The sequence below is a fragment of the Miscanthus floridulus genome, chromosome 17 (genome assembly GCF_019320115.1).
Source record: "Miscanthus floridulus cultivar M001 chromosome 17, ASM1932011v1, whole genome shotgun sequence".
NCBI classification, from domain to species: Eukaryota; Viridiplantae; Streptophyta; class Magnoliopsida; order Poales; family Poaceae; genus Miscanthus; species Miscanthus floridulus.
Genome location: NC_089596.1, coordinates 98,458,917 through 98,486,335, shown reverse-complemented (window position 1 = coordinate 98,486,335; position 27,419 = coordinate 98,458,917). Strand labels below are relative to the sequence as shown.

The 27,419-nt window shown below is 44.9% G+C and overlaps 1 protein-coding gene and 1 pseudogene across 2 annotated transcripts; one reads left to right on the top strand and one right to left on the bottom strand.

The window, feature by feature from the left end:
• The first annotated feature begins 18,771 nt into the window (after positions 1-18,771).
• On the top strand, positions 18,772-21,218 carry LOC136516063 (aspartic proteinase NANA, chloroplast-like; annotated as a pseudogene).
• A 445-nt stretch (positions 21,219-21,663) lies between these two features.
• On the bottom strand, positions 21,664-27,057 carry LOC136518858 (large ribosomal subunit protein eL43z-like). Of its 2 annotated transcripts, XM_066512536.1 has the most exons (4): positions 22,742-22,793; positions 22,558-22,646; positions 22,006-22,088; positions 21,664-21,913 (listed from the first exon to the last, which is right to left on the bottom strand). In XM_066512536.1, the coding sequence occupies exons 1-4, from the start codon at positions 22,791-22,793 to the stop codon at positions 21,850-21,852; spliced, it is 288 nt and encodes a 95-aa protein (XP_066368633.1). In that variant the 3' UTR covers positions 21,664-21,849. The 2 variants fall into 2 exon arrangements, 1 of the variants encoding a protein (XP_066368633.1); XR_010774626.1 differs by lacking the exons at positions 21,664-21,913; positions 22,006-22,088 and adding an exon at positions 26,902-27,057 and having other exon boundaries at positions 22,562-22,646; positions 22,742-22,781.
• Positions 27,058-27,419: the final 362 nt, after the last annotated feature.

Genomic DNA, 27,419 nt, shown 5'->3' with positions numbered 1-27,419 from the left:
ATCAAATCCACAGTTGCACTTCGAATTTATTTAAGTACTAAATACAAGTTATATTTTATCTTTGTTTATAAAAAAAATTCTTCATGCTTAATCAAATAAACAAGTCATTCGCCCTTTTATTTGCTATCAGATATTTTTAAACATAAGTAAAATTTTAAAATCCAAGAAAATCGCTTTGGTAAATCCTCTTATGTCTAAATTTCGGTGCTAAGCAAGCTCATAACACCAGAAGTGTTACAGCGGGTGCCGCCCAGCATGGAGCCGTCGTACTTCGTGCACGTTTGCGTGGCGCCCGTAATCAACGTGCCCATCTACTCCCTCCACGCCGAGCACGACGGCGTCCGAGGCACAGCGCGCGACGCGAGCTCGTCGACCGCCAGGAGCAGTGCCTCATAGGCCGCAGCACGACGGCGGTGCGGCCTACGCGAGGAGGTCCTTGGCGTAGCAGCCTTGCGCGCCTACAAGTCATGGGCGCCCAACCCGTGTTCGTCGGACACGTGCACGTTGGGCGTGCCCATCTCCCTCGCCAACTGCTCCTCGTCGTCCAGCCCTTGCTCCTACAATTACCGGTCACTATCACCACCATTATGCGTCAACAGCGCCATTGTCCATGCAAGCATCACTTCTTCCTGGCAATGTTACCACCAGCAGTGTGCATGCATGGCAGGTACAGGGAAGGATCAGCGGGGGCACGTGGCATCGTGGGCACCGAGTCAGCGACCATCGCGCTGGCTGGCGGCAAGGTGGAGCAGCTGAAAGACGTGGTCTTGGGTTGCTCCTCCTCGCATGACGGCCAGAGCTTCCGGTCAGCAGACGACGTGCTGAGCCTGGGGAATGCCAATATCTCCTTCGTGCCCCGCGCCGCCGTGCGCTTCGGTGGCAGCTTCTCCTACAACCTTAATTTTGTTCTTGTCCAATAGGATGCTAGAATAACAACTTTAATTTTGCTCCTGTCGGCAACTCAGAGGCCGACATGAACATTTTTTTTAAAAATAAATATTTTAATTGAATAATTGTAAATCTAGAAGCCGATATAAAAATAACAAATATAGTATCCCGTCGGCTGCTCAGATGCCCACAAGACCTTGTAAGCATCTCGTTTGAAACAATGCACATAGCAGTGGGCGATGTTGCAGAACCGCAGAAGCGCACTGATGGAGACAATGTAGGACAGGGACGCCATCGTGACGCTGCTGCCGAGCATAATAAGCCAGCAGCTAGCAACGACATCAGTGTTTTGCTTTGAAAACTAGTGTGTATCATGACAAGCAACAACATCAGTGTAATGAAGGCCATGTATCCAACGGGAGCGTGTGCGTGTCAGTGGTTCTGCTCCTCATCGTCATCCTGGCCGGCGACGGCGGGTGGCTGGACGCGGCCGGCGAGGCCGTCGCAGCGCAGCAAGCGGGTGAGGCAACTAGGCAAGCGCGGCGCGGAGCATACGGTCGAGGCCGGCGCGCCAGAGCTTGCTGCCTCTCGAGATCCATCTGTCCCCGTCCGCGTCGCAGCAGCAGGCGTCGGCGTCCGCGACTACGTCCTAGCCCCAGTCGCAGTCTGCACCCTCGCGACCGGCGGCTTACAGCCCGCGCCTCAACGCGGCGAGCAAGTTGGTGTTCAACGGCCTCAGGCAGAGCTCGAGCAGCCTGGCCGGTGGGTGCCAGCCCGGCATGGAGCGGTCGTACTTGGTGCATGTCTGCGTGGCGCCCGTACTCAACGTGCCCATCTACTCCCTCCTGCGCCGAGCGCGACGGCGTCCGTGGCGCAGCTCGCGACGCGAGCTGGTCGGACCGCCAGGAGCAGTGCCTCATAGCCCACAGCACGGCTGGCGGTGCGGCCTACGAGAGGAGGTCCTTGGCGCGGCAGCCTCGCGCGCCTGCTCCGCCGTGCCTGCCTTGCCCGCCTTCTCCGCCGCACCAAAGCAAGCTCGCCAGAGAACGACGCTGCCCACCCGCCATCACCGTCGGTCCGTGCTCTACAGATGCGATAGGAGAGGCAGAAAAAAAGTGACGAGGAAAAAATATTAGCAACATTTGTATCTCTAAATAAATTTGTTATAAAAATAGATTTAAAGAACTATCAATGATACTAATTATGTATTATAAATATTATTATTTTTTATTTTTAGTAAAAGTTGAGTACGTTTGATTAATCTGTAACTAGAACGATGAATAAAAAAGCACGGAGAGAGCAGTAACATATGAGCAGTAACATATTTAAGACAAAAATATGGTTCAACAGTGCATCATGGTCATCTTTTCCTGACATGGTACGGTCGATGGAGGTACATCCACATGCATGTGATGGCATAGGTCATGTTGTAGGTCCTGTCGGCCAGTGGAGAGCGGATAACATATTTAAGACAAAAATATGGTTCAACAGTGCATCATGGCCATCTTTTCCTGACATGGTATGGTCGATAGAGGTACATCCGCATGCATGTGATGGCACCCGGTCATGTTGTAGGTCCTGTCGGCCAGTGGAGAGCCGACAGGCCAGCAGTATCCACAAGGTATAGTCGTATCCACCCAAGAGCAGTCCACGGTACAGTCGTATCCATCCAAGTGGACCTATCGGCTTCTGGAACGCCGATAGAATTATGTCGGTTCTCGAGTGGCCGATATGGTCTTCGTTGGCCAACCGGGCGCCGACAGAGTACTATATCTACAATTCTTTCTAATCAAATACTAGATTAGCAATTAATCATTAAAAATATTATTTAAAAAACAAATATTTTTTCCAAACAAATACTAAACGATTTTGCATTGGAAACCTCAAACTATTTCTAACAAACAAATATTTTTTAATAGTTCTTTCTCTTATCGATTTCACATATGCAACCCTTTATTCTCTTAATTCACTCATGCTTTCAGTTTACCCTGATCTCCCGACAAAAAACGTCAGACGTGGAGTGGATACAAAATTACTCTCAACTGCAGAAACTTGTAGGTTCATTGAAACTGACAAAAATATTTATCGCTACCAGTTGGAAGTAGTTATAAGAGCATCTCCGAGAGTTCCCTAAATCTCCTCCTAATCCTTATTTTTTAGAAAGACGAGGAAAAAACTCTCTCCAACGACTCCTAATTTTAACTCCTAAAATTTAGACACTTCGAAAATTTTAACTCCTAAAATTTAGACACTTCGAAAAACCGAGCCAATCCACGTAACTTTACCTGCACCTCCACTCCGCGTACCCTTCCTCTGCAGCCGTTCCGCACCGCCCGGCGCACTCCTCTCCATTGTCCTTTCTCGCGCGAGCGCAGCCTCACCTTCCTCGTCTGCCACCATTCCACACTGCCGGTCACGCTCCTCTCCTCTCTTCTGTCCTTTCTCGCGCGGCCTGCGCTGGTCCTCTGAGATGCAGCCCCCCTTCCTCGTGCGGCATGCTGGTGCTTTACGGAGATGCAGCCCTTTCTCGAGCGACCGTGCTGATGCTCTTCCGAGATGCAGCTTGATTCTCAGACCGGACCCCCTGCCCCCTCCAGGTTGGTCACCATCATCAAGGTGGATCCGTGATGAATTTGGTCATGATATTATTCATGGTGGTGATCTTTGCCTTTTCTCTTTTTCAGCTGCATATGTGGGACATCTGTATATCTTGCTACTAGATTCTGAAGTGCTGGGTTCGGTTGAGAAGAGGAATGAATAGATTGATTTCTTCCTTTTTTATTTGTACAATTTTTAGTTAAGAAATTTTCAAAATGAGTTCAGATCTAAACTCACGGTCAGCCAGTGATGCACGACGTCGCCAAGGGCTGGTCCGGCGTTCAGGTACCCCGCCGGCACGCTTGCTTGCTTCCTTGCTTGCTCCGATCAGTCTCTGACACACTCACTCACTGCTCATTGTCTTGTGCTCATTGTCTTGGGTTGGTCCTCCTCGCATGACGGCCAGAGCTTTCGGTCAGCAGACGGTGTGCTGAGCCGGGGGAACACCAATATCTCCTTCGCGTCCCGTGCTGCTGCGCGCTTCGGTGGCAGCTTCTCCTACGGCCTTAATTTTGTTCTTGTCTAATAGGATGCTAGAATAACAACCTTTAATTTTGCTCTTGTCGTTAACTCTGAGGCTGACATGCATATTTTTTTTAAAAAATAAATATTTTAATTAAAAAATTGCAAATCTAGAAGCTGTTATAAAAATAGCAAATATAGTATCTTGTCGGCATCTGAGCGGATCTCCAACTCTATCGAGCAGATCCTTCAAACTTACCATGTGTCGATGCATTTTCGCGTTGACACACTGTTTTGACATGCTCGGTGGGACCCCACAATCGTCATAGGCGGCTTACAACAACAACGACATCCTTATGGTGCCTTATGAAGACTTACCTGATAGAGATAAAGATGTCATTCAGCAAAGCTATAGAAGAATTTTAGAACAAGTATTTGTTGTCCTATACTAAGACACGTGACTAATAGAATTGTTCAGAAATATCCACTACTGTTGCATGGGCAGACAGATGCAGATGAGCAGAAGACAGGCGTTTCTTCGTGGAAGCTGTAAACAAATCTGTTCATGATGTCATATCGAACCATAGTGAAGTTTTCTTGAACACATTAGACAACACCATGAAAGATGTGTTTTATGGGTTTCCAGTTGATCAGGTTGGTCCGGTTTATTACAACATTCCACATCCGTTGACTCAGAGGACTAATCAAGCTAGTACTAGTCATCAAGAAGCAGCGCCAGCTAGTAATGATGATGTCTAGGTATCTCAGAGCTCATCTGAGCAAGTTTAAGGTGCTACTACAGACCAGATACAAGTATAATCCTAGATCGTCAGTGCAGCATGTGCAACAGTCGATAGGGCAAGGTCAGAATCAAATGATCAATTTTGGCACATCAGGCTAAATACCGTCGTCGACTTAAAGGATAGCGCCATCAATTTAAAGGATTCATAGAGATATAGATCCTAACATCTATAATTAGAGACTTCAAGCAGCAAACCAGCAAAGGATCCAACAGATAGAGATTCCACAAGGGTATTATTATGGCATAGATTACAATACTCTTCACATGATTCCGAATCCAGGGTACCAAGGTACTCAGAATTTTAATCCACAGACGGGTCAGCAGTTGCAGAGAAACTCAAATTCAAATGCTGATGAGTTGTTGCTGAGAGTGACCGAGATAATGAAGAATCAGTTCGGTTTGAAACCAAAAGGGGAGACCTTCTCGTACAAACACCCATATCCAAAATGGTACGATTTGGTTGCTCTTTCTTCAAATTATAGGCTCCCAGAGTTAGCCAAGTTCACTGGCTAAGATAGCACCAGCACAATAGAACATTTCAAACGGTATCTTACGCAGTTGGGCGAAGTATCCATTGAAGAGGCCCATCGAGTTCGTTTCTTCTCCTTATCATTGTCAGGGCTAGCCTTCACTTGATTTTTATCACTGCCAGTTAACTCTATTGCCAATTGGGCTGACCTAGAGAAGAAGTTTTATACATATTCTTACACTGGGACTAGAGGAAAAGAAAATTACCGATTTGACAACTGTAAGGACAGAGAACTAATGAATCGGGCACCGAATTTCTTTAGAGATTTCGATAGACCAGAAATTTGTGCTTCTCACTAAACTTGACTGATGATCAGCTAGCTGCTTTGGCCGTTCAAGGAATGTTACCGACATGGAGAGAGAAGCTGCTAGGACAAGAAATTGACAACTTGGGTCAATTGGCTCAACGAGTGGCAGCACTCAATAGCCAATTCCAGAATATGCGCAGAGATACACAATTCCAGAAAAGTACTACAATGGCCGAAGCCTACAATCCATATTCAGTCGATGACGGCTATGAAGACGATGAAGAAGAAGAGGTTGCTACGGCTGAATGAAATTGGGGTAAGAAGACGGTAATGGTGCCAAATCCATAGGGAAGAGGAGTCGAAGAGAGCTATGATTTCGATGTTACAAAGTCAGACAAACTCTTCGATTTCTTACTTGAGAAAGGACAAATCAAGTTGCCTGATAATCATGTTATGTTGCCCCCTGATCAGTTAAAGAATAAGATTCTAGAAGTTTCATAACGCTACATCTCATTCTACTAATGAATGCAGAGTTTTCCAGCAACATATACAGAGAGCTATTCAGCAAGGAAGGCTCAAATTTGATACGCCTTGAAAGATGAAAGTTGATGATAATCCTTTCCCAAGAGATCAGAACATGGTTGATGTTAGGCTGCTCAAAGGAAAGACTAAGGTCCCGACATTAACCAGATCAAGAGAAACTAGAACAGTCGATCCCGAGATACAAATATCGACTGATGAATACAGAGAAAATAGAAGGCATCGTGACCAACAAAAGAGCCAATATGAGTAAGGGGAACGTCAATGGATGGGGCGACAAGGACTACGTGTTACATCTTGAATTTTGTTGAACAAATGGCAGTGGTAGAAGGAAAAGGATTATCAGTGTTGGTTAGAAGAGCAAGAATACCAGCGTCAACAGGAAAAAGAGAGGTATGAAAGAAAACAAGCCGAATCACATTGAAATTATCCTTTCTTCAGACATTGCAGAAACGAAGGTTTGAAATTACCTATCAGAAATAACTGTCCGGAGTGTAGCGAGCAATATTGAGAGTTTAGACAATCTCAAGCCAACCACCGGTCTATCCATGCTTAAGACGTGTATCATCGTAATAACATAGATCAACGCTTAAAAATAGAAGTGTTCATGATCCGCTTGGAAAACGAGTTGTTGATCAAAACTAGGCTAATTATAAAGAAGAAAGTAATGAGGAAGAATATGTTTGGCAGAAAAGCCAATGGTATCTAGGAGGTTTGATAAGAAGCCAGAAAAGAAGAGTGCAACGCCTAAGGAACAGAGAGCTAGAACAGGCTCAAGTATCTAGTAAACCTCAAGTGTGGCGTATTAAACAAATAGTCGATAGAGGGCAACCATCGGCTAATATTCAGATGGCTTTTCTATTGTCGTCAGAATTTAGAGCTCTAGCAGATCAAGAAGTTTATTCAGATTTTGATGAATCGGAGTACGAAGAAATAGTTGCCAAGTTGACAGTAATACAACAGGCTATATTCAATAAGCCAGTCAAGCATCGGCACTTAAAGGCTTTATATGTAAAAGGTTTTGTTGATGGGAAGCCGATGAACAAGATGTTGGTGGATGGAGGTGCTTCTGTCAATCTTATGCCTTACACCACTTTTTGCAAACTTGGCGAGGGACCAGAAGATTTGATTGAGACCAACATGATGCTTAAGGATTTTGGGGGTAATGCGTCTAAGACCCAGGGGACAATGAACGTTGAACTAACAATCAGGAGTAAGACTCTACTCACCACATTCTTCATCATCGATGAAAAAGGGTCATACAGTTTACTCCTTGGTCATGATTGGATTCATGCAAACTATTGTGTGACATCAACCATGCATTAGTGTTTGATTCAATGGCATGGAGATGATGTTGAGCTAGTTCGCGCTGATGAATTCGTGAGTATCGCAATAGCCGATCCAGCATTTTGGGAGCTAGAAGACTTTGAGTGCTTTTCTGGCAAGTTATGGGAAGGAGGCTTCATTAGAATCAATAATGAAAGCCAACAGCCGATCCAAGCAGTCGGCTTTGAAATTCGGTTTTATTGGTTAATCCAATAGATGGTACAGATGGCAAACTAGGACATGGCTTCACGTCGGCCAATGAGTTAGAAGAGGTAGATATGGGTTCTAGAGATAGGCCTAGGGCAATGTATGTAAGTGCCAAGTTGGATCCTGAGTATAAGCGAGAGTTAGTCGATTTATTAAAGGAATTTAAAGACTGTTTTGCTTGGGAATACTATGAGATGCCTGGTCTAGCCCGATCAATTGTTGAACATAGGTTGCCAATCAAACCTGGATATTGGCCATGTAAATAGGCTCCGAGGAGATTCAACCCAAACATACTTAATGATATCAAAAAGGAGACTAAAAGATTACTAGATGCAAAGTTTATCCGACCATGCCGATATGCAGAGTGGATATCGAATGTTGTTCCTATGTATAAGAAGAATGGAAAGTTAAGAGTTTGCATCAATTTCAGAGATCTGAACAAGGCTACACCCATGGATGGTTATCCGATGCCGATAGCCGATATGTTGGTAGACGCAGCAGCCAGGCTCAAGGTTATTAGCTTCATGGACGGCAATGCAGGATATAACCAAATTTTCATGGCTGAGGAAGACATAGCAAAGACAGCTTTCAGATGCCCTGGTGCAATTAGTTTATTTGAATGGGTTGTAATGACCTTTGGTCTAAAGAATGCCGGTGCAACTTATTAGAGGGCAATGAATTATATTTTTCATAAGTTGATCGGCAGGATTGATTGATGTGATGATAAAATCCAAGGGGTATAAGGAACATCTAGCTGATTTACGGTAGACTCTAGAGTGCATAAGAAAACATGGTCTAAAGATAAATCCTAATAAGTGTGCCTTTAGAGTATCAGCTGGACAATTCTTTGGTTTCATAGTCCACGAGAGAGGAATCAAAATTGGTCAAAAAAGCATAAAAGCAGTTGATGAGGCAGTGCCCCTGACTACTAAAACAAAGTTATAATCTTTGCTTGGTAAAATTAATTTTATCATGAGGTTTATTTCAAATTTGTCAGAGAGAGTTCTGTCGTTTTCTCTCTTGTTGAAGTTGAAAAATGATCAAGAATTTAAATGGGGTAACGTACAATAAAAAACGTTTGAGGAGATAAAAGAATATATGAAGTGTCCACCCTGTGCTGATCCCTCCTCAGCAAGGTAAGCCTTTCAAGTTGTACATATCGGCTGATGACCATACGTTTGGATCGACCCTGATGCAAGAGTTCAAAGGGAAAGAACAAGTTGTTTTCTATCTTAGTAGAAGGCTTCTAGATCCAGAGACAAGATATTCTCCCATCGAGAAGTTATGCTTATGCTTATATTTCTCTTGCACCAAATTACGACATTACTTGTTGTCGGTTGAGTGTATAATTATCTCTAAGACTGATGTGATCAAGCACATGCTATCAATGCCAATATTAAATGGAAGAATGAGAAAGTAGATTCTTGCATTGTCAGAATTTGACCTGAGGTACTGAATCGGCAAAAGCAGTCAAAGGGCAAGTAATAGCTGATTTTGTCACCTAGCATCATAAGCCAAGTGTTGGCTATGTGGGGCTGGTACCCTGGATGTTGTTCTTTGATGGGTCATCGTGCAAGCAAGGTGGTGGCATTGGTATTGTTATTATTTCACATCGGGGGGCAAGTTTTGAGTTTGTTTTTCCAACTGAGCCAGTGATTACCAACAACCAAGCAAAATATGAAGCTATTCTTAAGGGGCTTCAGCTTCTTCATGAAGTAAAGGTCAAAGCAATTGAGGTATTTGAAGATTCATAGTTAGTTATTAATCAGTTGGTTGGCCTATATGAGTGCAAAGAAGATGCTCTGAGGGGATATTATGATGAGTGCCAAGGGCTTGCTCAAGGAATTTCCTCATGTCTCTCTTCAATATATTCCAAGAGCACAAAATTAAGAAGCCAATCGTTTAGCTCAAAATATATCAGGTTATCGAGTGTTTTAAGAGGTCTTAAGTAGTGAAACCTCGAATAATGATTAGAGAGTTGAAATAGCCGATTATCTTAGGAATCTATCATAGAAAGTTACCAGTAAGCTAAGGTACAAATTGACTAAGTATGTTTTACTAGAGGATCAGCTATATTACAAAGTAGTCGATGGGGTGTTGCTTAAATCCTTAAATCAAGAAGAAGCTAAGGTGCTGATGGGTGAAGTATATGAAGGGATATGTGGAGCTCATCAATCGGCTTATAAGATAAAATGGATTATTCATAGGACTGGATATTTCTGGCCAATGATACTAGAAGATTATTTTGAATATTATAAGGGGTGTTAAGACTGTCAACATTTTGGTAATGTTCAAAGATCACTCGCATCGGCTATGAATCCAATAATTAAATCATGGTTGTTTCGAGGTTGGGGAATTGATCTAATTGGCCAGATTTTTCTGCCTTCAAGTAAAGGACATAAGTTCATATTGGTAGCAACAAATTACTTCACTCAGTGGGTTGAGGCAATTCCTTTGAAGACGGTAACCTCAAAGAACATGGTTGATTTTATCAAAGAGCATATTGTGTATCAGTTTTGGAATTCCTCAAACTATCACCATCGATCAAGGGACAATGTTCACATTAGAAGAGTTTAGATATTTTGCTGCCAGTATGGGAATTAAGCTATTAAATTTTTCTCCTTACTATGCTTCAGGCTAATGGCTAGGCAGAGGTGTCCAATCAGATTATGATTAAGCTGATCAAGAAAAGATTGAGGAGCAGCCAAGGAAGTGGCATTCAACGCTTAATGAGGCATTATGGGCATATAGGATGGCTTGTCATGGATCGATTAAAACATTGCCTTATGAACTTGTGTATGGTCATAATGCAGTCCTTCCTTGGGAAATTCAAACTGGATCAAGGTATGTCACATTGCAAAATGATTTGTCAGCCAAAATCTACAAGAATCTTATGATAGACGACCTAGAGGACTTGAGTTGACATCGGTTGTGTGCTCTTGAGAATATCGAAGCCTAATAAACTGAGGATTGCAAAATATTACAATAAAAAGGTCAAGGGCAAGCAATTTTCTAAAGGAGACTTAGTCTGTAAAGTAAAATTGTTAATCGGGTCAAAGGACAGCAAGTTCGGCAAATGGTTGCCTAATTGGGAAGGACCTTATCAGATTAAATGTTGTGCGCCTGGCAATGCTTATATTCTGGAAACACTAGGAGGAGAAGAAGAGTTTGACAGAGCAATCAATGGAAAATATCTAAAGAAATATTATCCTAGCACTTAGATGAATACTTGACAGCCGATTAGTTCGATCATCGGTTCTAATAGCCGATACAAGAAGAGTGTCGTCTCTAGTTCAAAAAAATAAACCCAAAGATGTAAGAGCCGATACTATATGTATCGCCTATAAGAGCAAAGCAAACACGGATAAATTGATGCACGGAACATGAAGTACAAAGCAAAAGAGGAACCACTTAAGACGAAGAAATTGTTTGCTAGTGTCGCCTATTACAAGCTATAGGCCAGAAAACACCTTGTTTACTATGTCTTTGGCCTGAGAAGTGAGGGCTATAGAGTTGGCAACGTTGAAGAAATCCTCGACCAGGCGCTCATGATCCCAAGGGTGTTCAGTGGCTGAAAAACCATGGGGAAGAAGCCGAAGCTCATGGCCAGAATGGGCTTGCGCAGCAGCCAATGCCATGGCAACACCATGACGAACGCCATGAAGAGCGACCTCTCTAACATGGTTTGGGATGTCATGCAAGTGAACCACTGAAACAGCACCTCTGGCATTGACAAATCCCGCCACATACTCCGTAGCTGATCGGAGGCTTTTCAGCTGAGCCGATAGATCTAAAAGATTTAAGGGAGGGATGATCAAGATCTTGAAGATAAAATTAAGTAAAGATAGAAAGTTGTGGTAGACATCTCACCCATGATTCTAGCCTTAGCTTTGGCCAACCTATCCTCCACCGAGTTGTCCTCGGAGGGTGATCGGCATCGAGCCATGGCCAGAGCTGATTCTATGATGGAGAGGCAGTCGACGAGCTTCTGACCAGCCCGATCGATGGAGGCAAGCAGATCGTCATTGTCGATCCTCCTCCTCGGATAGCAGGAGAGCTAGCAGCGAGTTATTGACGAGGATGACCCTAGAAGTTTAGCGGAGTCGGCCTTGTGCTCCAGGATGGTGGGAGCATCCCGAGTTACACCCTCCTGGTGACGAAGACACTGGCGTGGTGATGCGGAACTATTGAAGACCTCCTTAGCAGGCCTCTTGTTGTTCTCCATACCTTCAAAACTATAAGAAAACAGAATTGCACAAAAGATGCGTAGAGGTTTAGGACAAAGCAGGTTATTTTTCGATCCACAGCCATGGCCCGTATATATAGCCCGGGAAGGTGAGAAGATAGGCTTCGTCGGGGTTATGGAATTAAAGTCAGATATGGAAATGGATCGACACTCTAGAAATTCAGGGGATAGATCACGAAGAAACAATAGATTTAGATTTATTGTTTCCCATAATTACAAAATATCATGGGATAGATACGAAAGGTTTACATTGACCAGCGATCAACCCACCAAGGCTTCTGTGGATTGAAGGGAGTCCAGATCCCCACAAGCCCAAAGGTCGTCATGAACCGAGTCACATTAGCCCGTTGATAAAATTGCATCAAGGGAAGGAGAAAGGCCGCCTGCTTAAAAGATGCCCATATACTCAACCGATTTCTCGATGACTGGGAAACAATGGGGAAAACAACCACCTATTAAAAGATGTCCATTTCTCGGTGGCTGGGAAACTGTGGGAAAGAAGTCTGTGGTTTTCTTGATGGGCATTTGATGAAGCGAATAAGGGGAAGGTGTCCACACATTGTAGCCCTTACAACACTAGAATAGCTCTACGATCATGGAGAGAAGACTCAGGTGATATCACAAGAATTCTTCTAACCGCAGTAGCTGATCCTCTTGCTCGATAAGGCGCTAAGATGAGCGACACAATCACCCTATGCACAAGAATTCTTCTAACTACTCAGGATCCTCATAGCAAGGAATTAGACCATGGAGGGTCCGGCGGAGCCAGAGGCACTTGAGGAGGCAAGTAGAAGAGAAACAGAACTGAGTTGTTGAAATTCTCTCGCCAGAGTTAGATAGACATTTTATAGTCAGGCCTAGAAAGATTGATCCAAACACCCATGAAGCGATGATGCTCTCGTAAAGCTTTGAAGCATGGGCTCATAAGCTAGCAAAAATGGTGACAGACAGTAGACCCCAGATCATGATTCTCTACCCGTGACTACAGACCTATCAGGGGTGCAGGCATGATAATTTTGTAATAAAATTATTTTTATCCCAAAATTGGGGGCATGTGTTTACACCAAAATTTAGAAAGAAAAATTGCAGGAACTCGAAGCTCCCAAGATCATGTCATCAAAGAATCAATTGCATAAAGACGATATCAGTTGATTCAAATGCAGTGCTAGAACCAGCTCTCTTCAGATAGCGCTAGCAGATAACGACAAAAGCTATGGTTGGCGCCAGAAGAAATATGTCAGACTCTACAAAAAGAGAAAGATTAGGGTCCAAGTTATCTTAAATTAGGAATGTTTTTTTCTATACCAAAGATTATAATAAGTCATACTTAAGTAGGATTCATGTTTAGGCTTCGGGTATAAATATTAGACCCCGGCTATTGTAAAAGACATCCAATCAATCAAACATAAGTTATTTACCTTTTCAGCTCTGGCCAACCCTTAAGAGTAGGAGTACAGTAGATCTCGATGAGTTCTTCAGCAAGCAGGGCTACATCAGTCCGGTCGACCTTCGGTTTGTCTGTAAGTACCATCATGGTTTATACTTTGGTTTGTACGGTTGCATCGATCTGGTCGACCCCCACTGTGAACTTTAGTATAAGCTAGTTATCGACTCCTGTCTAGTTCAAGTATGATGCATCGATCCGATCAACCTCCATTGCTCAAATTAGATTAAGGTCAAGTTATTGGCTCTACCAAAGGGTGGTGTCCTTTGGGTAAATTTATTAAGTTACCGATCTTGCTAATGTTTTCATTGTTATTAGTTCACAACAACATCAATCCGCCTGGTCAAGATCGAGTTAGATCAGCCTTATATCCTTTTAGTCCGTCGTTCGCTTTACTACAACACGATGTTTCTTACTCTGAGCGACAGGTTACGTTTCATCGACTGTTCTATTTTGATCCTAATCGTGCATAGTACGTGGTTAAGGCACGCATGATCTTAAAGAGGTTTGCTGGCTAGTTAAATCTAGTTTATAGTTCACCATTATGGCTGTAACGATCCGGTCGATCTCTACTAATGGTACTGTAGATTGGAAGATGCTAGTTAGTAGATTTGTTCCTGATTAGGCATGATCTTAGCTGTTTGCTATGCCTACATCGGCTAAATAGTAGATCGCCTGTGCTTTAACGCATACAGTGTGCATCCATGATTCTGTTAAGCTTGAATATATATGTGTACTTTAAGGGTTTGATTTATTATCTTTATCACGGCTGCATCGATCTGGTCGAACCCCACCGTTAGAGATAATAGGTTAAGTCTGAGGAGTCTATAGGTTTGTCCATATGAAATAGTCAATTGTTTACACGCAGTAGTCCTCTTCACCTGAACTGGCTATTTTAGCCGATTCATCCGAGCCTTCATGTATAGCATGTCTTTCGGAAAGCCTATCGAAGTATGGATGTTTTTACGGATTCTTTGATTTTAGTTTGTTATTATCATCATAGCTGCCATCGATCCGGTCGAACCTCACTGTTGATGGTAACATATTAAATTCAGAGCATTTGTAGATCCATTCGTATCAGATAGTCAATTTGTTCACATGCTATATCTTTTCCTGATTGGATTCATCAGCTCAATGATTCATACTGGTAATATCTACCTAGCTGATGATCTCATTTACATCTACGTTTACTGTACCTGTCAACATAAAATCAATTGCTACCCGCGAGCTTTATAGTCTGTAACAGCCGATTTCTGTACGTATCGGCTATTTAGTCGCTTCTCTTGTCTGGCTGCTCCCAAAGTGGCACACTTGGAACTGTCTGGGCATAGACCGGCATGTTCCACCTTAAATTACTGATAAACTTTCTCTCCTTATCAATTGTATGGTCAAATTGACTGGCACGCCTCGGGAGGAATACGTAGGATCGGTTATCCCTGCGTTGAAGCCAAGTGGATATCTAGCTCTATCAAGCAGATCCTTCTGGCTTATCGTATGTCAACGTATTTTCACATCGACACATGTTTTGGCACGCTCGGTGGGACCCCACAATCGTCATGGCGGCTTACAACAACAACGACATCTTTATGGTGCCTTATGAAGACTTGCCTAATAGAGATAAAGTTGTTATCAGCAAAGCTATAGAAGAATTTTAAAACAAGTGTTTGTTGTCCTACACCAATACATGTGACAATAGAATTATTCAGAAATATCCGATACCAAGAGTTCTATTGCATGGGCAGACAGATGCAGATGAAGCAGAAGACAGACGCCTCTTCGTGGAAGCTATAAACAAATCTATTCATGATGCCATATCGAACCATAATGAAGTTTTCTTGAACACATTCCACAACACCATGAAAGAGGTGTTTCATGGGTTTCCAGTTAATCAGGTTGGTCCAGCTTATTATAACATTCCACATCTATTGACTCAGGGGACTAATCAAGCTGGTACTAGCCATCAAGAAGCAACACCAGCCAGTAATGATGATGTCCAGGTAGCTCAGAGCTCATCTGAGCAAGTTTCAGGTGCTACTACCAACCAGATACAATATAATCCTAGATCATCAGTGCAGCATGTGCAACAACCAACATGGCAAGGTCAGAATCAAATGGTCAATTTTGGCACATCAAGCTAAATACCGTCGTCAGCTCAAATGATAGTGCCATCAATTCAAAAGATTCGTAGAGATATAGATCCTAACATCTATAATCAGAGACTTCAAGCAGGAAATCAGCAAAGGATCTAGCAGATAGAGATTCCACAAGGGTATCATTATGGCATAGATTACAATACTCTTCACATGATTCCGAATTCAGGGTACCAAGGTACTCAGAATTTAATCCACAGGTGGGTCAGCAGTTGCAGAGAAACCCAAATTCAAATGCTGATGAGTTGTTGCTGAGAGTGACCGAGATGATGAAGAATCAGTTCGGTTTGAAACCAAAAGGGGAGACCTTCTTGTACAAACACCCATATCTAGAATGGTACGATTTGGTTGCTCTTCTTGCAAATTACAGGCTCCCAGAGTTTGCCAAGTTCACTGGCCAAGATAGCACCAGCACAATAGAATATGTCAGTAGGTATCTTACATAGTTGGGCGAAGCATCCATTGAAGAGGCCCATCGAGTTCATTTCTTCTCCTTGTCGTTGTCAGGGCCAGCCTTCACTTGGTTTTCATCACTGCTAGTTAACTCTATTGTCAATTGGGCTGACCTAGAGAAGAAGTTTTATACATATTTTTACACTGGGACAGAGGAAAAGAAAATTACCGATTTGACAACTATAAGGCAGAGAACTAATGAATCAGGCACCGAGTTTCTTCAGAGATTTCGGCAGACCAGAAATTTGTGCTTCTCACTGAACTTGACTGATGATCAGCTAGCTACTTTGGCCATTCAAGAAATGTTTCCGACATGGAGAGAGAAGCTGCTAGGACAAGAATTTGACAACTTGGGTCAATTGGCTCAATGAGTGGCAGCACTCAATAGCCAATTCCAAAATATGCACAGAGATACCCGATTTCAGAAAAGTACCACAATAGCCAAAGCCTATAATCCATATTCAGTCGATGATGGCTATGAAGATGATGAAGAAGAAGAGGTTGTTGCGGCTGAATGGAATTGGGGTAAGAGGACGGTAATGGTGCCAAATCCTTGGGGAAGACGAGTCAAAGAGAGCTACGATTTTGATGTTATAAAGTCAGACAAACTCTTCAATTTCTTACTTGAGAAAGGACAAATCAAGTTGCCTGATAATCATGTTATGTTGCCCTCTGATCAGTTGAAGAATAAGAAGTTCTAGAAGTTTCATAACGCTACATCTCATTCTACTAATGAATACAGAGTTTTCTAGCAGCATATACAGAGGGCTATTCAGCAAGAAAAGCTCAAATTTGATACGCCTCGAAAGATGAAAGTTGATGATAATCCTTTCCCAAGAGATCAGAACATGGTTGATGCCAGGCTGCTCAAAGGAAAGACTAAAGTCCTGACATTAACCAGATCAAGAAAAACTAGAACAATCGATCCCGAGATGCAAATATCGACTGATGAATACAGAGAAATTAGAAGGCGTCGTGACCAACAAAAGACCCGATATGAGCAGGGGGAAACGTCAAAGGATGGGGCGACAAGGCTACGTGTTACATCTTGAATTTTGTTGAACAAATGGCAGCGGTAGAAGGAAAAAGATTATCAGCGTTGGTTAGAAGAGCAAGAATATCAGCGTCAACAGGAAAAAGAGAGGTGTGAAAGAAAACAAGCCGAATCACATTAGAATTGTCTTTTCTTCAGACATTGCTGGAACGAAGGTTTAAAATTGTCTACCAGAAATAATTGTTCGGAGTGTAGCGAGCAATATTGGGAGTTTATGCAATCTCAAGCCAATCGCCGGTCTATCCATGCTCAAGACGTGTATCATCGTAATAACATGGATCAGCGCTTAAAAATAGAAATGTTCATGATCTACTTGGAAAATGAGTTGTTGATCAAAACTAGGCTAATTATGAAGAAGAATGTAATGAGGAAGACTATGTTTGGTAGTAAAGACAATGGTGTCTAGGAGGTTTTACTAGAAGCCATAAAAAAAGAGTGCAATGCCTAAGGAACAAAGAGCAAGAACAGGCTCAGATATCTGGTAAACCTCAAGTGTGGCTTGTTAAACAAATAGTCCATAACAATCGATTTCTGTTATATCGGCTATTTAGTAGCTTTTCTTGTCTGGCTGCCCCCGAAGCGGCACACTTGGAACTATCTAGGCATAGACCGGCATGTTTCACCTTAAATTACTGATAAACTTTCTCTCCTTGTCAATTGCAGGGTCAAATTGACTGCCACGCCTTGGGAGGAACACGCAGGATCAGTTATCCCTACATTGAAGCCAAGCGGATCTCCAGCTTCATCAAGCAGATCCTTCCGGCTTGCCGTGTGTCGACGTATTTTTGCGCCGACAGCAGCAAGCAGGCGAGGCAACTAGGCAAGCGTGTCGCGAAGCATGCGGTCGAGGCCGACGCGCCAGAGCTTGCTGCCTCTCGAGATCCGACTGTCCCCGTCCACGTCGCAGCAGCAGGCGTCGGCGTCCGCGACTACGTCCTAGCCCCAGTCACAGTCTGCACCCTCACCACCAGCGGCTTACAGCCCGCGCCTCAAAGCGGCGAGCAGGTTGGTGTTCAACGGCCTCAGGCGGAGCTCGAGCAGCCTGGCTGGCGGGTGCCGCCCATTATGGAGCGGTCGTCCTTGGTGCACGTCTGTGTGGCGCCCGTACTCAATGTGCCCATCTACTCCCTCCACGCCGAGCACGACGGCATCCACGGCGCATCGCGCGACGCGAGCTCATCAACTGCTAGGAGCAGTGCCTCATAGGCCGCACCACGGCGGCGGTGCAGCATGCGCGAGGTCCTTGGCGCGGCAGCCTTGCGCGCCTGCTCCGCCGTGCCTGCCTTGCCCGCCTGCTCCGCCGCACCGGAGCATGCTCGCTAGAGAACGACGCTGCCCGCCCGCCATCACCGTCGGTCCATGCTCTACAAATGCGGTATGAGAGGCGGAAAAAAAGTGACAAGGAAAAAATATTAGCAACATTTGTATCTCTAAATAAATTTATTATAAAAATAGATTTAAAGATATATCAATGATACTAATTATGTATTATAAATATTAATATTTTTTATTTTATATATTTAGTAAAAGTTGAGTACGTTTGATTAATGAGTAACTAGAACGATGAATAAAAAAGCACAGAGGGAGCAGTAACATATTTAAGACAAAAATATGGTTCAACAGTGCATCATGGCCATCTTTTCCTGACATGGTATGGTCGATGGAGGTACATCCGCATGCATGTTATGGTACGGGCCATGTTGTAGGTCCTGTCCGCTAGTGGAGAGCCAATAGTCGAGCAGCCACGGTGTAGTCGTATCCACCCAAGTGGACCTATCGGCTTCTGGAACGCCGATAGAATCATGTCGGCTGTTGAGTGGCCGATATGGTCTTCGTCGGCCAACCGGGCGCCGACAGAGTACTATATCTACAATTCTTTCCAAACAAATACTAGATTAGCAATTAATCATTAAAAAATATTATTTCAAAAAACAAATATTTTTTCCAAACAAATACTAAACGATTTTGCATTGGAAACCTCAAACTATTTCTAACAAACAAATATTTTTTAATAGTTGTTTCTCTTATCGATTTCACATATGCAACCCTTTATTTTCTTAATTCACTCATGCTTTCAATTTACCCTGATCTCCCGACAAAAACGTGAGTGGATACAAAGTTACTCTCGACTACATAAACTTACGAGTTGGAGAGGATATTTGACATTTTTTTTATCTTAAAGGAGCACTTTTTACCAAATTGTTGGCAGATTTTTTTTCCTTTTTCTGCTAAAAATAAAAATAAAAAGTTGTTTTACAAAACTCCTGAAGATGCTCTAATTCGGGCTAATTTTATCTAGCCATTTATTAGCCAATTTAAACATACACCTAGTATGTCCTATGTTAAAAATCTGATAAGCTTTACATATTTGTTAGTCTCAACTCTCAAAATTTGGCAGTCTGGCTCAGTTCTTTATAGGTGTATTTATAGAGACTGAGTTTGCATATGTGTATATGAGCCTCTACATCTCTATCAGTTTTTTTTAAATGTTCGTGGAGACATAATTGAAGATATAAATTACCAAGAAAGGTGAAGATTACTTTGGGTATCTCATGACTTGCCACGCCAAAGAAAATACCATCCATTGGATACAGTTTGCTTGCTGTAAACAGGGCCCGTCAATAATGCCACAACGCCGCAAGCCCGCAAATAGCATGCATTTCTTCTGCTTTGCCATATTTATGTCACACCAAAGCTAGCTTCTGTTTTCCTCGATTTTTTTTCTTGAAAAAACCTGTGAATTTCTATCATTTTTCTTCTTAAATTGATGCTGCTATCTGCCATTGCCCTTTTGCGAGGGAGACGACGTGAAGGGAGAGCAAGGAGGCAAGGATCACGAAATCGCCTTACGCGGCAACCTGCTCGTGTTGGTCCTGTTGTTCTCCGCGGCGGCCACCGCGAGCGGTAAGTCGGCGAGGCTTGATCTTGTCCCCGCCGCGCCGGGAGCGCCTTTAGCCTCGCGGGTGAGGGACGACCGGCGCCGGCACTCGTACATCTCCGCCCGTCTCCGGTCGCGCCGGGGCGGAAGCGGAAGCCGGAGGGTTGCCGCAGAGGTGGCATCGTCGTCCGCGGTCTCCTTGCCTATGTCGTCGGGGGCCAACTCCGGCACAGGGCAGTACTTTGTAAAGCTCTGCGTGGGAACGCCGACGCAGGAGTTCACGCTGGTCGCGGACACCGACAGTGACCTCACCTGGGTCAAGTGCGCCGGCTCCTCACCGTCGGGTCACGTGTTCCGGCCAAAGACCTCCAAGTCGTGGGCGCCCATCCCGTGTTCTTCGGACACGTGCACGTTGGACGTGCCCTTCTCCCTCGCCAACTGCTCCTCGTCGGCCAGCCTTGCTCCTACGATTACCGGTCACTATCACCACCATTACGCGCCAGCAGCGCCATTGTCCATGCAAGCATCACTTCTTCTTCCTGGCAATGTTACCACCAGCTGTGTGCATGCATGGCAGGTAGAAGGAAGGATCGGCGGGGGCGCGTGGCATCGTGGGCACCGAGTCGGCGACCATCGCGCTGGCCGACGGCCAGGTGGAGCAGCTGAAAGACTTGGTCTTGGGTTGCTCCTCCTCGCATGACGGCCAGGGCTTCCGGTCAGCAGACGGCGTGCTGAGCCTGGGGAACGCCAATATCTCCTTCGCGTCCCGCGCCGCCGCGCGCTTCGGTGGCAGCTTCTCCTACAGCCTCGTCGACCACCTCGTCCCGCGCAACGCCACCGGGTACCTTGACTTCGGCCCAGGGCAAGTGCCCCGGACCCCGGCGACCCAGACGAAGCTGTTCCTGGACCCCCAGATGCCCTTCTACGGCGTCAAGGTCGACGCCATCCACGTGGCCGGCAAGGCCCTCGACATCCCCGCCGAGGTGTGGGACACCAAGAGCGGCGGCGTGATCCTCGACTCCGGCAACACCCTCACGGTCCTCGCCGCCCCAGCGTACAAGGCCGTGGTCACCGCGCTGAGCAGGCACCTGGACGGGGTCCCAAAAGTGAGCTTCCCCCCGTTCGAACACTGCTACAACTGGACAGCACGACTACCGGGAGCGCCGGAGATCATCCCAAAGCTGGCGGTGCAGTTCGCCGGATCAGCGCGGCTGGAGCCACCGGCGAAGAGCTACGTCATCGACGTGAAACCGGGCGTGAAGTGCATCTGGGTGCAGGAGGGCGAGTGGCCCGGCGTGTCGGTCATCGGCAACATCATGCAGCAAGAGCACCTCTGGGAATTCGACCTGAAGAACATGCAGGTCAGGTTCAAGGAGTCGAACTGCACCCGGTGATCGTAAAGCTGACCTTGATGGTTTTTGTAAGAGCATTCGCACGGAAATTTTCGTTTTCTGAAGATCAAAAAATTAGAAAACGAAAATGATGAAAGCGCTGTGCATAAATCAAGTTTCTGCATGAGATACATACAGATATTCTGGGCGATTTGCTATCCTTGCATCAAACCTATTAGTACGCGCTTGACAAATGCTGTAACAGCACCGAAATGTACCGTTGGTAATCATCAACAATTCGGCAGCCGGGGGGCGTGACTTTTTCGCTTGCTTGTACATAAAAACCTCTGTTTGTCTCTATCCTAATTGAAAGGCAGAACTCCTGCCATTGCTTTAAAAAATAATCAACAATTTGGTATATTATGATGATGTTCCAGATCTCAATGCTAGCACCACCAGAACCAGCACAGAACATCAAAGTTGTTCGGCAGCACAAGAAAACATACAATTATGGAAGTACATGCATACCGTCAATTTAGCATGAGAAATCAAGAGTACAAAGTATCAAGGTCACTACAGATAGATTATCATTTCTTCTTGTTCATTTGGCTAAATAGGCAAAATGGCAACATCATAATTCACGACTCTTAGCTGAACTACAAAATCCAGGTACTCCTTTTCAAACTGCCCATAATCATGCTTCGGTCTGCTCCCGCAGGCGCCGGATTGTGCTTCTGACAGTGACCGCACTAGCAGTGCTGGAAATGCAAAGTAACAAATTAGAAAACACATGGCGACTAGAGACACAGAAAATGCGATATAATCAGAGTAACTGGACATCATCACATACTTCATGGTGTAGGCGCCACCGGCCTTAACCTTCCCACAGTCCTTGCATCCCCAGATACCAACTGCTTTCCTCTTCACAGCAAACTGTTATAAAGTATTGGCGATACAAAAGACAATGGCACAGGTAAGAATCAAAAAGCAAATAGAAAGAAACATGGTATGGAATTAATAAAGGAGTTTCATTAAAACCATTTAAAACAGTGAAAAGACAGAAAAGGTCTGGCAAGGTATGCCTTTGACATTAACCGACTATCTAGTAGAATTCAGGTAAGGTGGAAACTATCTCAGAAAAGTTATAACATGAATATGGCTATATGAAAGACGATCACAATTTGATATTGCAAATGGTGATGAACATATTTAACCCAAGTCACTATTCATTGCTATCATCCCAAATAAGGAGATACTGGAATTAGTCAATAGCACATAATTGCTAAAATAAACAATAGTGCATCTTAAAAATAGCAAACAAACAATAAATGATACTCAATTAATGCACAGTAAATGATTGACCAGTTTGCAAAGCAAGGCATCACAAAATCAATGAGTTTACCTTGCCACACAACTCACAGAAGTACTTGGAGTGCTGGGAGACCTCCATCTTCTTGATCTGTTTACGTAAACTGGCACCATACCTGGTACCTGTGTAACAGCAATAACAAAAGAGTCATCAACCAGAATACAATGGTAAGAACATGACCGCAAAACAATGAGTAAAGATAGTCCAGTGTCTCTACCATATTTGCCAACGATTCCTGCCTTCTTGGTGCGCTTCGTCTGCAAAATCATCACAGAGCATAAAAAATCAAAAAGCATGTACAGATACGTACAATACTCTGCATTGGTTAACATGATACATTGCATAGACAGAAGCAGGGAACAGCTAAACCAATTTATACCAGCACAACTCAACCGATGCAAATTAATTTCGACTGCCCAAAATCAGGAGATGGTAAACAACAGCTAAGATCTAGTTGAAAAGTTTAAGCTAGATAGCTTTTCGAGTGGAATGATAATTATTGCTCAAAGCATGTATCTGAAGAAAGCACAATATTCTTACTACTTCGGTAACCTATTCAACTATACACTTGTAGTTGTTTATTTAGTTATTTAGTGCCTGTACCGATCATTTAGAGCTTGTTTGGCTGCACTTCAATCCACATGTATCGGGATTGGGGTGGAAAAATCACTAGTTTTCGACACCAATTCATCCCAATACATGGAGATTGGGGTGGATTAGAGTGCACCCAAACACGGCCTTAGGTGGTCGAAATGGACTAATGGAGGTGGTTCCGACCGGCAACAAGATTGTGACAAACATTTTAACACGAAACAACATAATAGTGCAGATTTCGAAATCCCACGGTGAGATCCAACGATTCCTGACAGCTATGGAAAGCACTAGCAGGCTAAATAAGTAGGGAGCACAACTAGTTAATTGGATAAATTTCTCGAAGATGCCGACCAAAATCAAGACAGCCTGTCGACAAAATATGGTCGGCAGTCCACCGAGGAGGGTGCCCATGGTGGTAGATTATCGGTAGACGGTGTGTGTAATCAGGAACTAGATGGTGACACAAGGCGCAGAGACAGCGATTTAGACAGGTTCGGACCGTCTGATCGACGTAATACCCTACGTCCTGTGTCTTTGGTGTATTGTATTGAGATGTAGATGGATTAACCTATCCTCTAGGGGATCCTTGTCTCTCCTTATATACTCAGAAGAGACAAGGTTACAAGTAAAGTATCCAATTTGGTACTATTACAATATTTAGTACAACTTGTAATCTTGATGTGCACGCCTTGATCTTATGGGCCGGGCCACCTCGGATGGTGCGGCCCATGTACCATCTTGTGGTACCCGGGGGTATATCCCCCACAGCTAGTCCCCGAGCGCCATGTATTCTGATGCGACACGCCGTTTCAACCTTCTCCGAACAGTGAGGCTTGAGTTCTTGACATCTCCGACCACCGTTGTCGCCGGAGAACTAGGTTGTCCGAAGAATGTACGGTGCTCTTAAGAAGAAAGAAAAAGATTTCCGTCCTGGGAAGTGTGCCCACTTGTATTTCTGAAAAGAAATGTAAATGCGTCTTGAAGCGTAGCGTCCTTGATCATTAGAGGCGTAGGGGTCGAAAAATAAACACATTCACCGCAAGGTGAAGTGTGCCCACTTAATCCCCGAGCCTGATAGTAGGTGACGTAGGCACGTGGTGCCAGGGTCTAAAAAGAATTCCTAGTTAAGTTGAGAACCCAATCGTCGTACAGGCGATACGAGATGCACCGGCAGGTGCATCGTACCGATGTAGTCCCCGAGCTTGCTGGAAGGCGAGGTATGAGCCTTGTAGCAAGGTCTAAGTGAGAAAAAAAATATCCTAATTGTATGCGAGTTGCCAGTCACATGTAGTCGAGACGCAAAGTCCCTGAGCCGTGGTCGGAGAGTGGTCGAGGCAGTCCCCGAGCATAGGTCGAGGAGCGAGCGACGAAGTCCCCGAGCCGTGGTCAGAGAGTGATCGAGGCAGTCCCCGAGCACAAGTCAAGGAGCGAGCGACAAAGTCCTCGAGCCATGGTCGGAGAGTGATCGAGGCAGTCCCCGAGCACAGGTCAAGGAGCGAGCGACGAAGTCCCCGAGCCGTGGTCGGAGAGTGATCGAGGCAGTCCCCGAGCGTAGGTCAAGAAGCGAGCGACGAAGTCCCCGAGCATAGCTCGAAATTACTACAATATAAATATGTAGAATGGTAGTACATGATGTACAAAATAATAAATTATGGAGAAAAAATCAGCGATGAAGAAATAACATATGACGCTCAGCAGTCATTTGCAAATGAACATGATGTGATAAAGCAGTTGGTGCTTTGTAAACATCAGTGTTAATATGAAGTTTGTGTTTATACTTAATATAAATCGTCCGACCAGTTAGTATGTAGCTGAGCCTCCAGCCCTAGCTAGCCCGTTAACCATAACGCGGGCGCGGAGCCTGTGCACGTGTAGGAAGAACAAAGCGTCGCTAAGGAGCCGCTGCCGACCACCCATAACGCAGAGGGCAGACGCTCGTGCACGTGTTGGGAGGAGCCGGAGACAGTGCCTTTTCTGGAAACATCGAACGTCAACATGACTGGTCGAGGATTTGCATTAAGTATAGCTGTATGTTATATTTAAGATTGTATATATGGACAAACGTTATTTGAATAATAATAATCATGACGAGGACGATTGTGGAGAAACGTCATAATGAAAATTATATTGAATATAAATATTAGAAGTGTACTTATCTTTGGATAGAAATTTGGCCGGCGGTGATGAAGTCGTTCGGTCCTCGAGCTTTCCGACCTGTCGTCATGACGGTGGTTGCGGTTGTCGTAGCGCCGTTCTTCGCGGCGATCATCATTGCGACGTGGTCTGGTGATTGATGTGGTCGGAGCTCGGCGGAGCCGCTCGGGACGTGGTCAACGTGGTCCATGGTCGACGTGGTCGGAGCTCGGCGGAGCTACTCGGGACGTGGTTGGCGTGGTCTTTGGTTGACGTGGTCGGAGCTCGGCGGAGCTGCTCGGGACGTGGTCGATGTGGTCGGAGCTTGGCGGAGCCGTTTGGCATGGCTCGCTAGTTGGCTCGCTTGATAGCTTGGCGTGGCTCGCTTGACGGCTCGCTTGTGGCTCGGTGTGGCTCGACGAGTCTGGTCTCTTGCTTGATGGCAGGTACGTCACGTAGCCAAAACGAACTCAAAACCTGGTGCACGGCTTGTATGTGGCATGCAGATCTGCTTCATACGCGTATAGGATGCACACATACTCCTCCGCTTGGAATGATGAAATCTTCATGCATGCATGCGTAGTATGCAGCAGCCAATCAATGCATCAAATATCTTTGATTAATTATTGTTGGTCTGCACGTATTCGAGTAGATGGAGGGTCTTGCTTGCCCGACATGTAACTTGCTATTGGCTTGTATGTCTACGTTGCCTCCTTGGTAACTTGTAGCACAAATATGATCGTGATGATGGATCGCCAATCAGCTCGCTTTGTGCTCGAGTCGTCGGGCTTCGTAGGTGATAATTCGTCTCGTTTGGAGTAGTCGTGGAGGTGTGAAGCGGTGAAGACGTGACAAGCAGCAAGATCGCCAACAACGCCAAGCCTGTACGTGATACATACCAAGTCAATCTTGGTTTGGCTTGCCTTGCATGTAGATCGCACGTCATCTTGGATGGTGCTGTAGTAGTAGATCGGCTCATGGCCTAGGTGCAAGTCGATGATGAGGAGCATGGTGGTGCTGTCGGGACGCATGGTGCATGCTGTCGTCGTAGCCGACCACGTTACGACGAGTCGCCGTAGATACTGTAGTTCAAGAACACCCGCCACAAAAAGCCGAGTTGTCGCGGAGGACGTTGATGAAGAGAATCGCCATCTGATTCGCCGGAAGATCAGCACGCACAACCCCTAAAAGGGCCCCCTACCTGGCGCGCCACTGTCGACGAAATATGGTCGGCAGTCCACCGAGGGGGTGCCCGTGGTGGTAGATTATCGGTAGACGGTGCGTGTAATCAGGAACCAGATGGTGACACAAGGCGCAGAGACAGCGATTTAGACAGGTCCAGGCCGTCTGATCGACGTAATACCCTACGTCCTATGTCTTTGATGTATTGTATTGAGATGTAGATGGATTAACCTGTCCTCTAGGGAACCCTTGTCTCTTCTTATATACTCCGAAGAGACAAGGTTACAAGTAAAGTATCCAATTTGGTACTATTACAATATCTAGTATAACTTGTAATCTTGATGTGCACGCCTTGATCTTACGGGCCGGGCCACCTCGGATGGTGCGGCCCATGTACCATCTTGTGGTACCCGGGGGTATATCCCCCACACAGCCCAAGAGTAAACAACTTCTTCCAAAGCGACGTACCATCTTGTCGGCGAGGAAGTGGCGGGCGTCACCGAAAGCGAGAGCAGGAAGGTGTCGCCGGAAGCGAGATGTCTCGAGTCTCCTCAGGAGGCGGCGCGGGCGAGGTTATGTGGATGCGGCTAGGGTTTTCCTCGTGCTCTTCTGGTCGACCGCCGGCAGACTGGATTAGTAGATTTTGGGCCAGAGTTCTGGCGGCCCGATGTTTGCAAGGCCAGTTTAGCATACTTTAGGCCCAAAAATAAGGTGCATGTTATGGTCTGATCACCGCACGGATTTTTTTTATTTCTATATATAATTTTTAATTTTGTTTTTTTTTGCATAAACTATTATCTTCTAAAGTTGTTCTTTTTGGTAGTGTTTATCTCATGCACACCGCCTTATCATATTTTTTTTACAGTATTAGATAATAAATGATGCACAACGTCCTATCATATAGTTTAAAATAATCATACGGATACGTTCAATCACTGGCTACCTATATGATCACTGGTTTTTTTGCTACTAGCCTACTACATTAA

Coding starts and splice junctions, on each gene's coding strand:
- LOC136518858 (XM_066512536.1), bottom strand. CDS start 22,793: ATGATTTTGCAGACGAAGCGCACCAAGAAGGCAGGAATCGTTGGCAAA. Junction 22,089..22,557: donor TCTGTGAGTTGTGTGGCAAG/GTAAACTCATTG, acceptor ACTTTATAACAG/TTTGCTGTGAAGAGGAAAGC. Junction 21,914..22,005: donor GGTGGCGCCTACACCATGAA/GTATGTGATGAT, acceptor TTGCATTTCCAG/CACTGCTAGTGCGGTCACTG.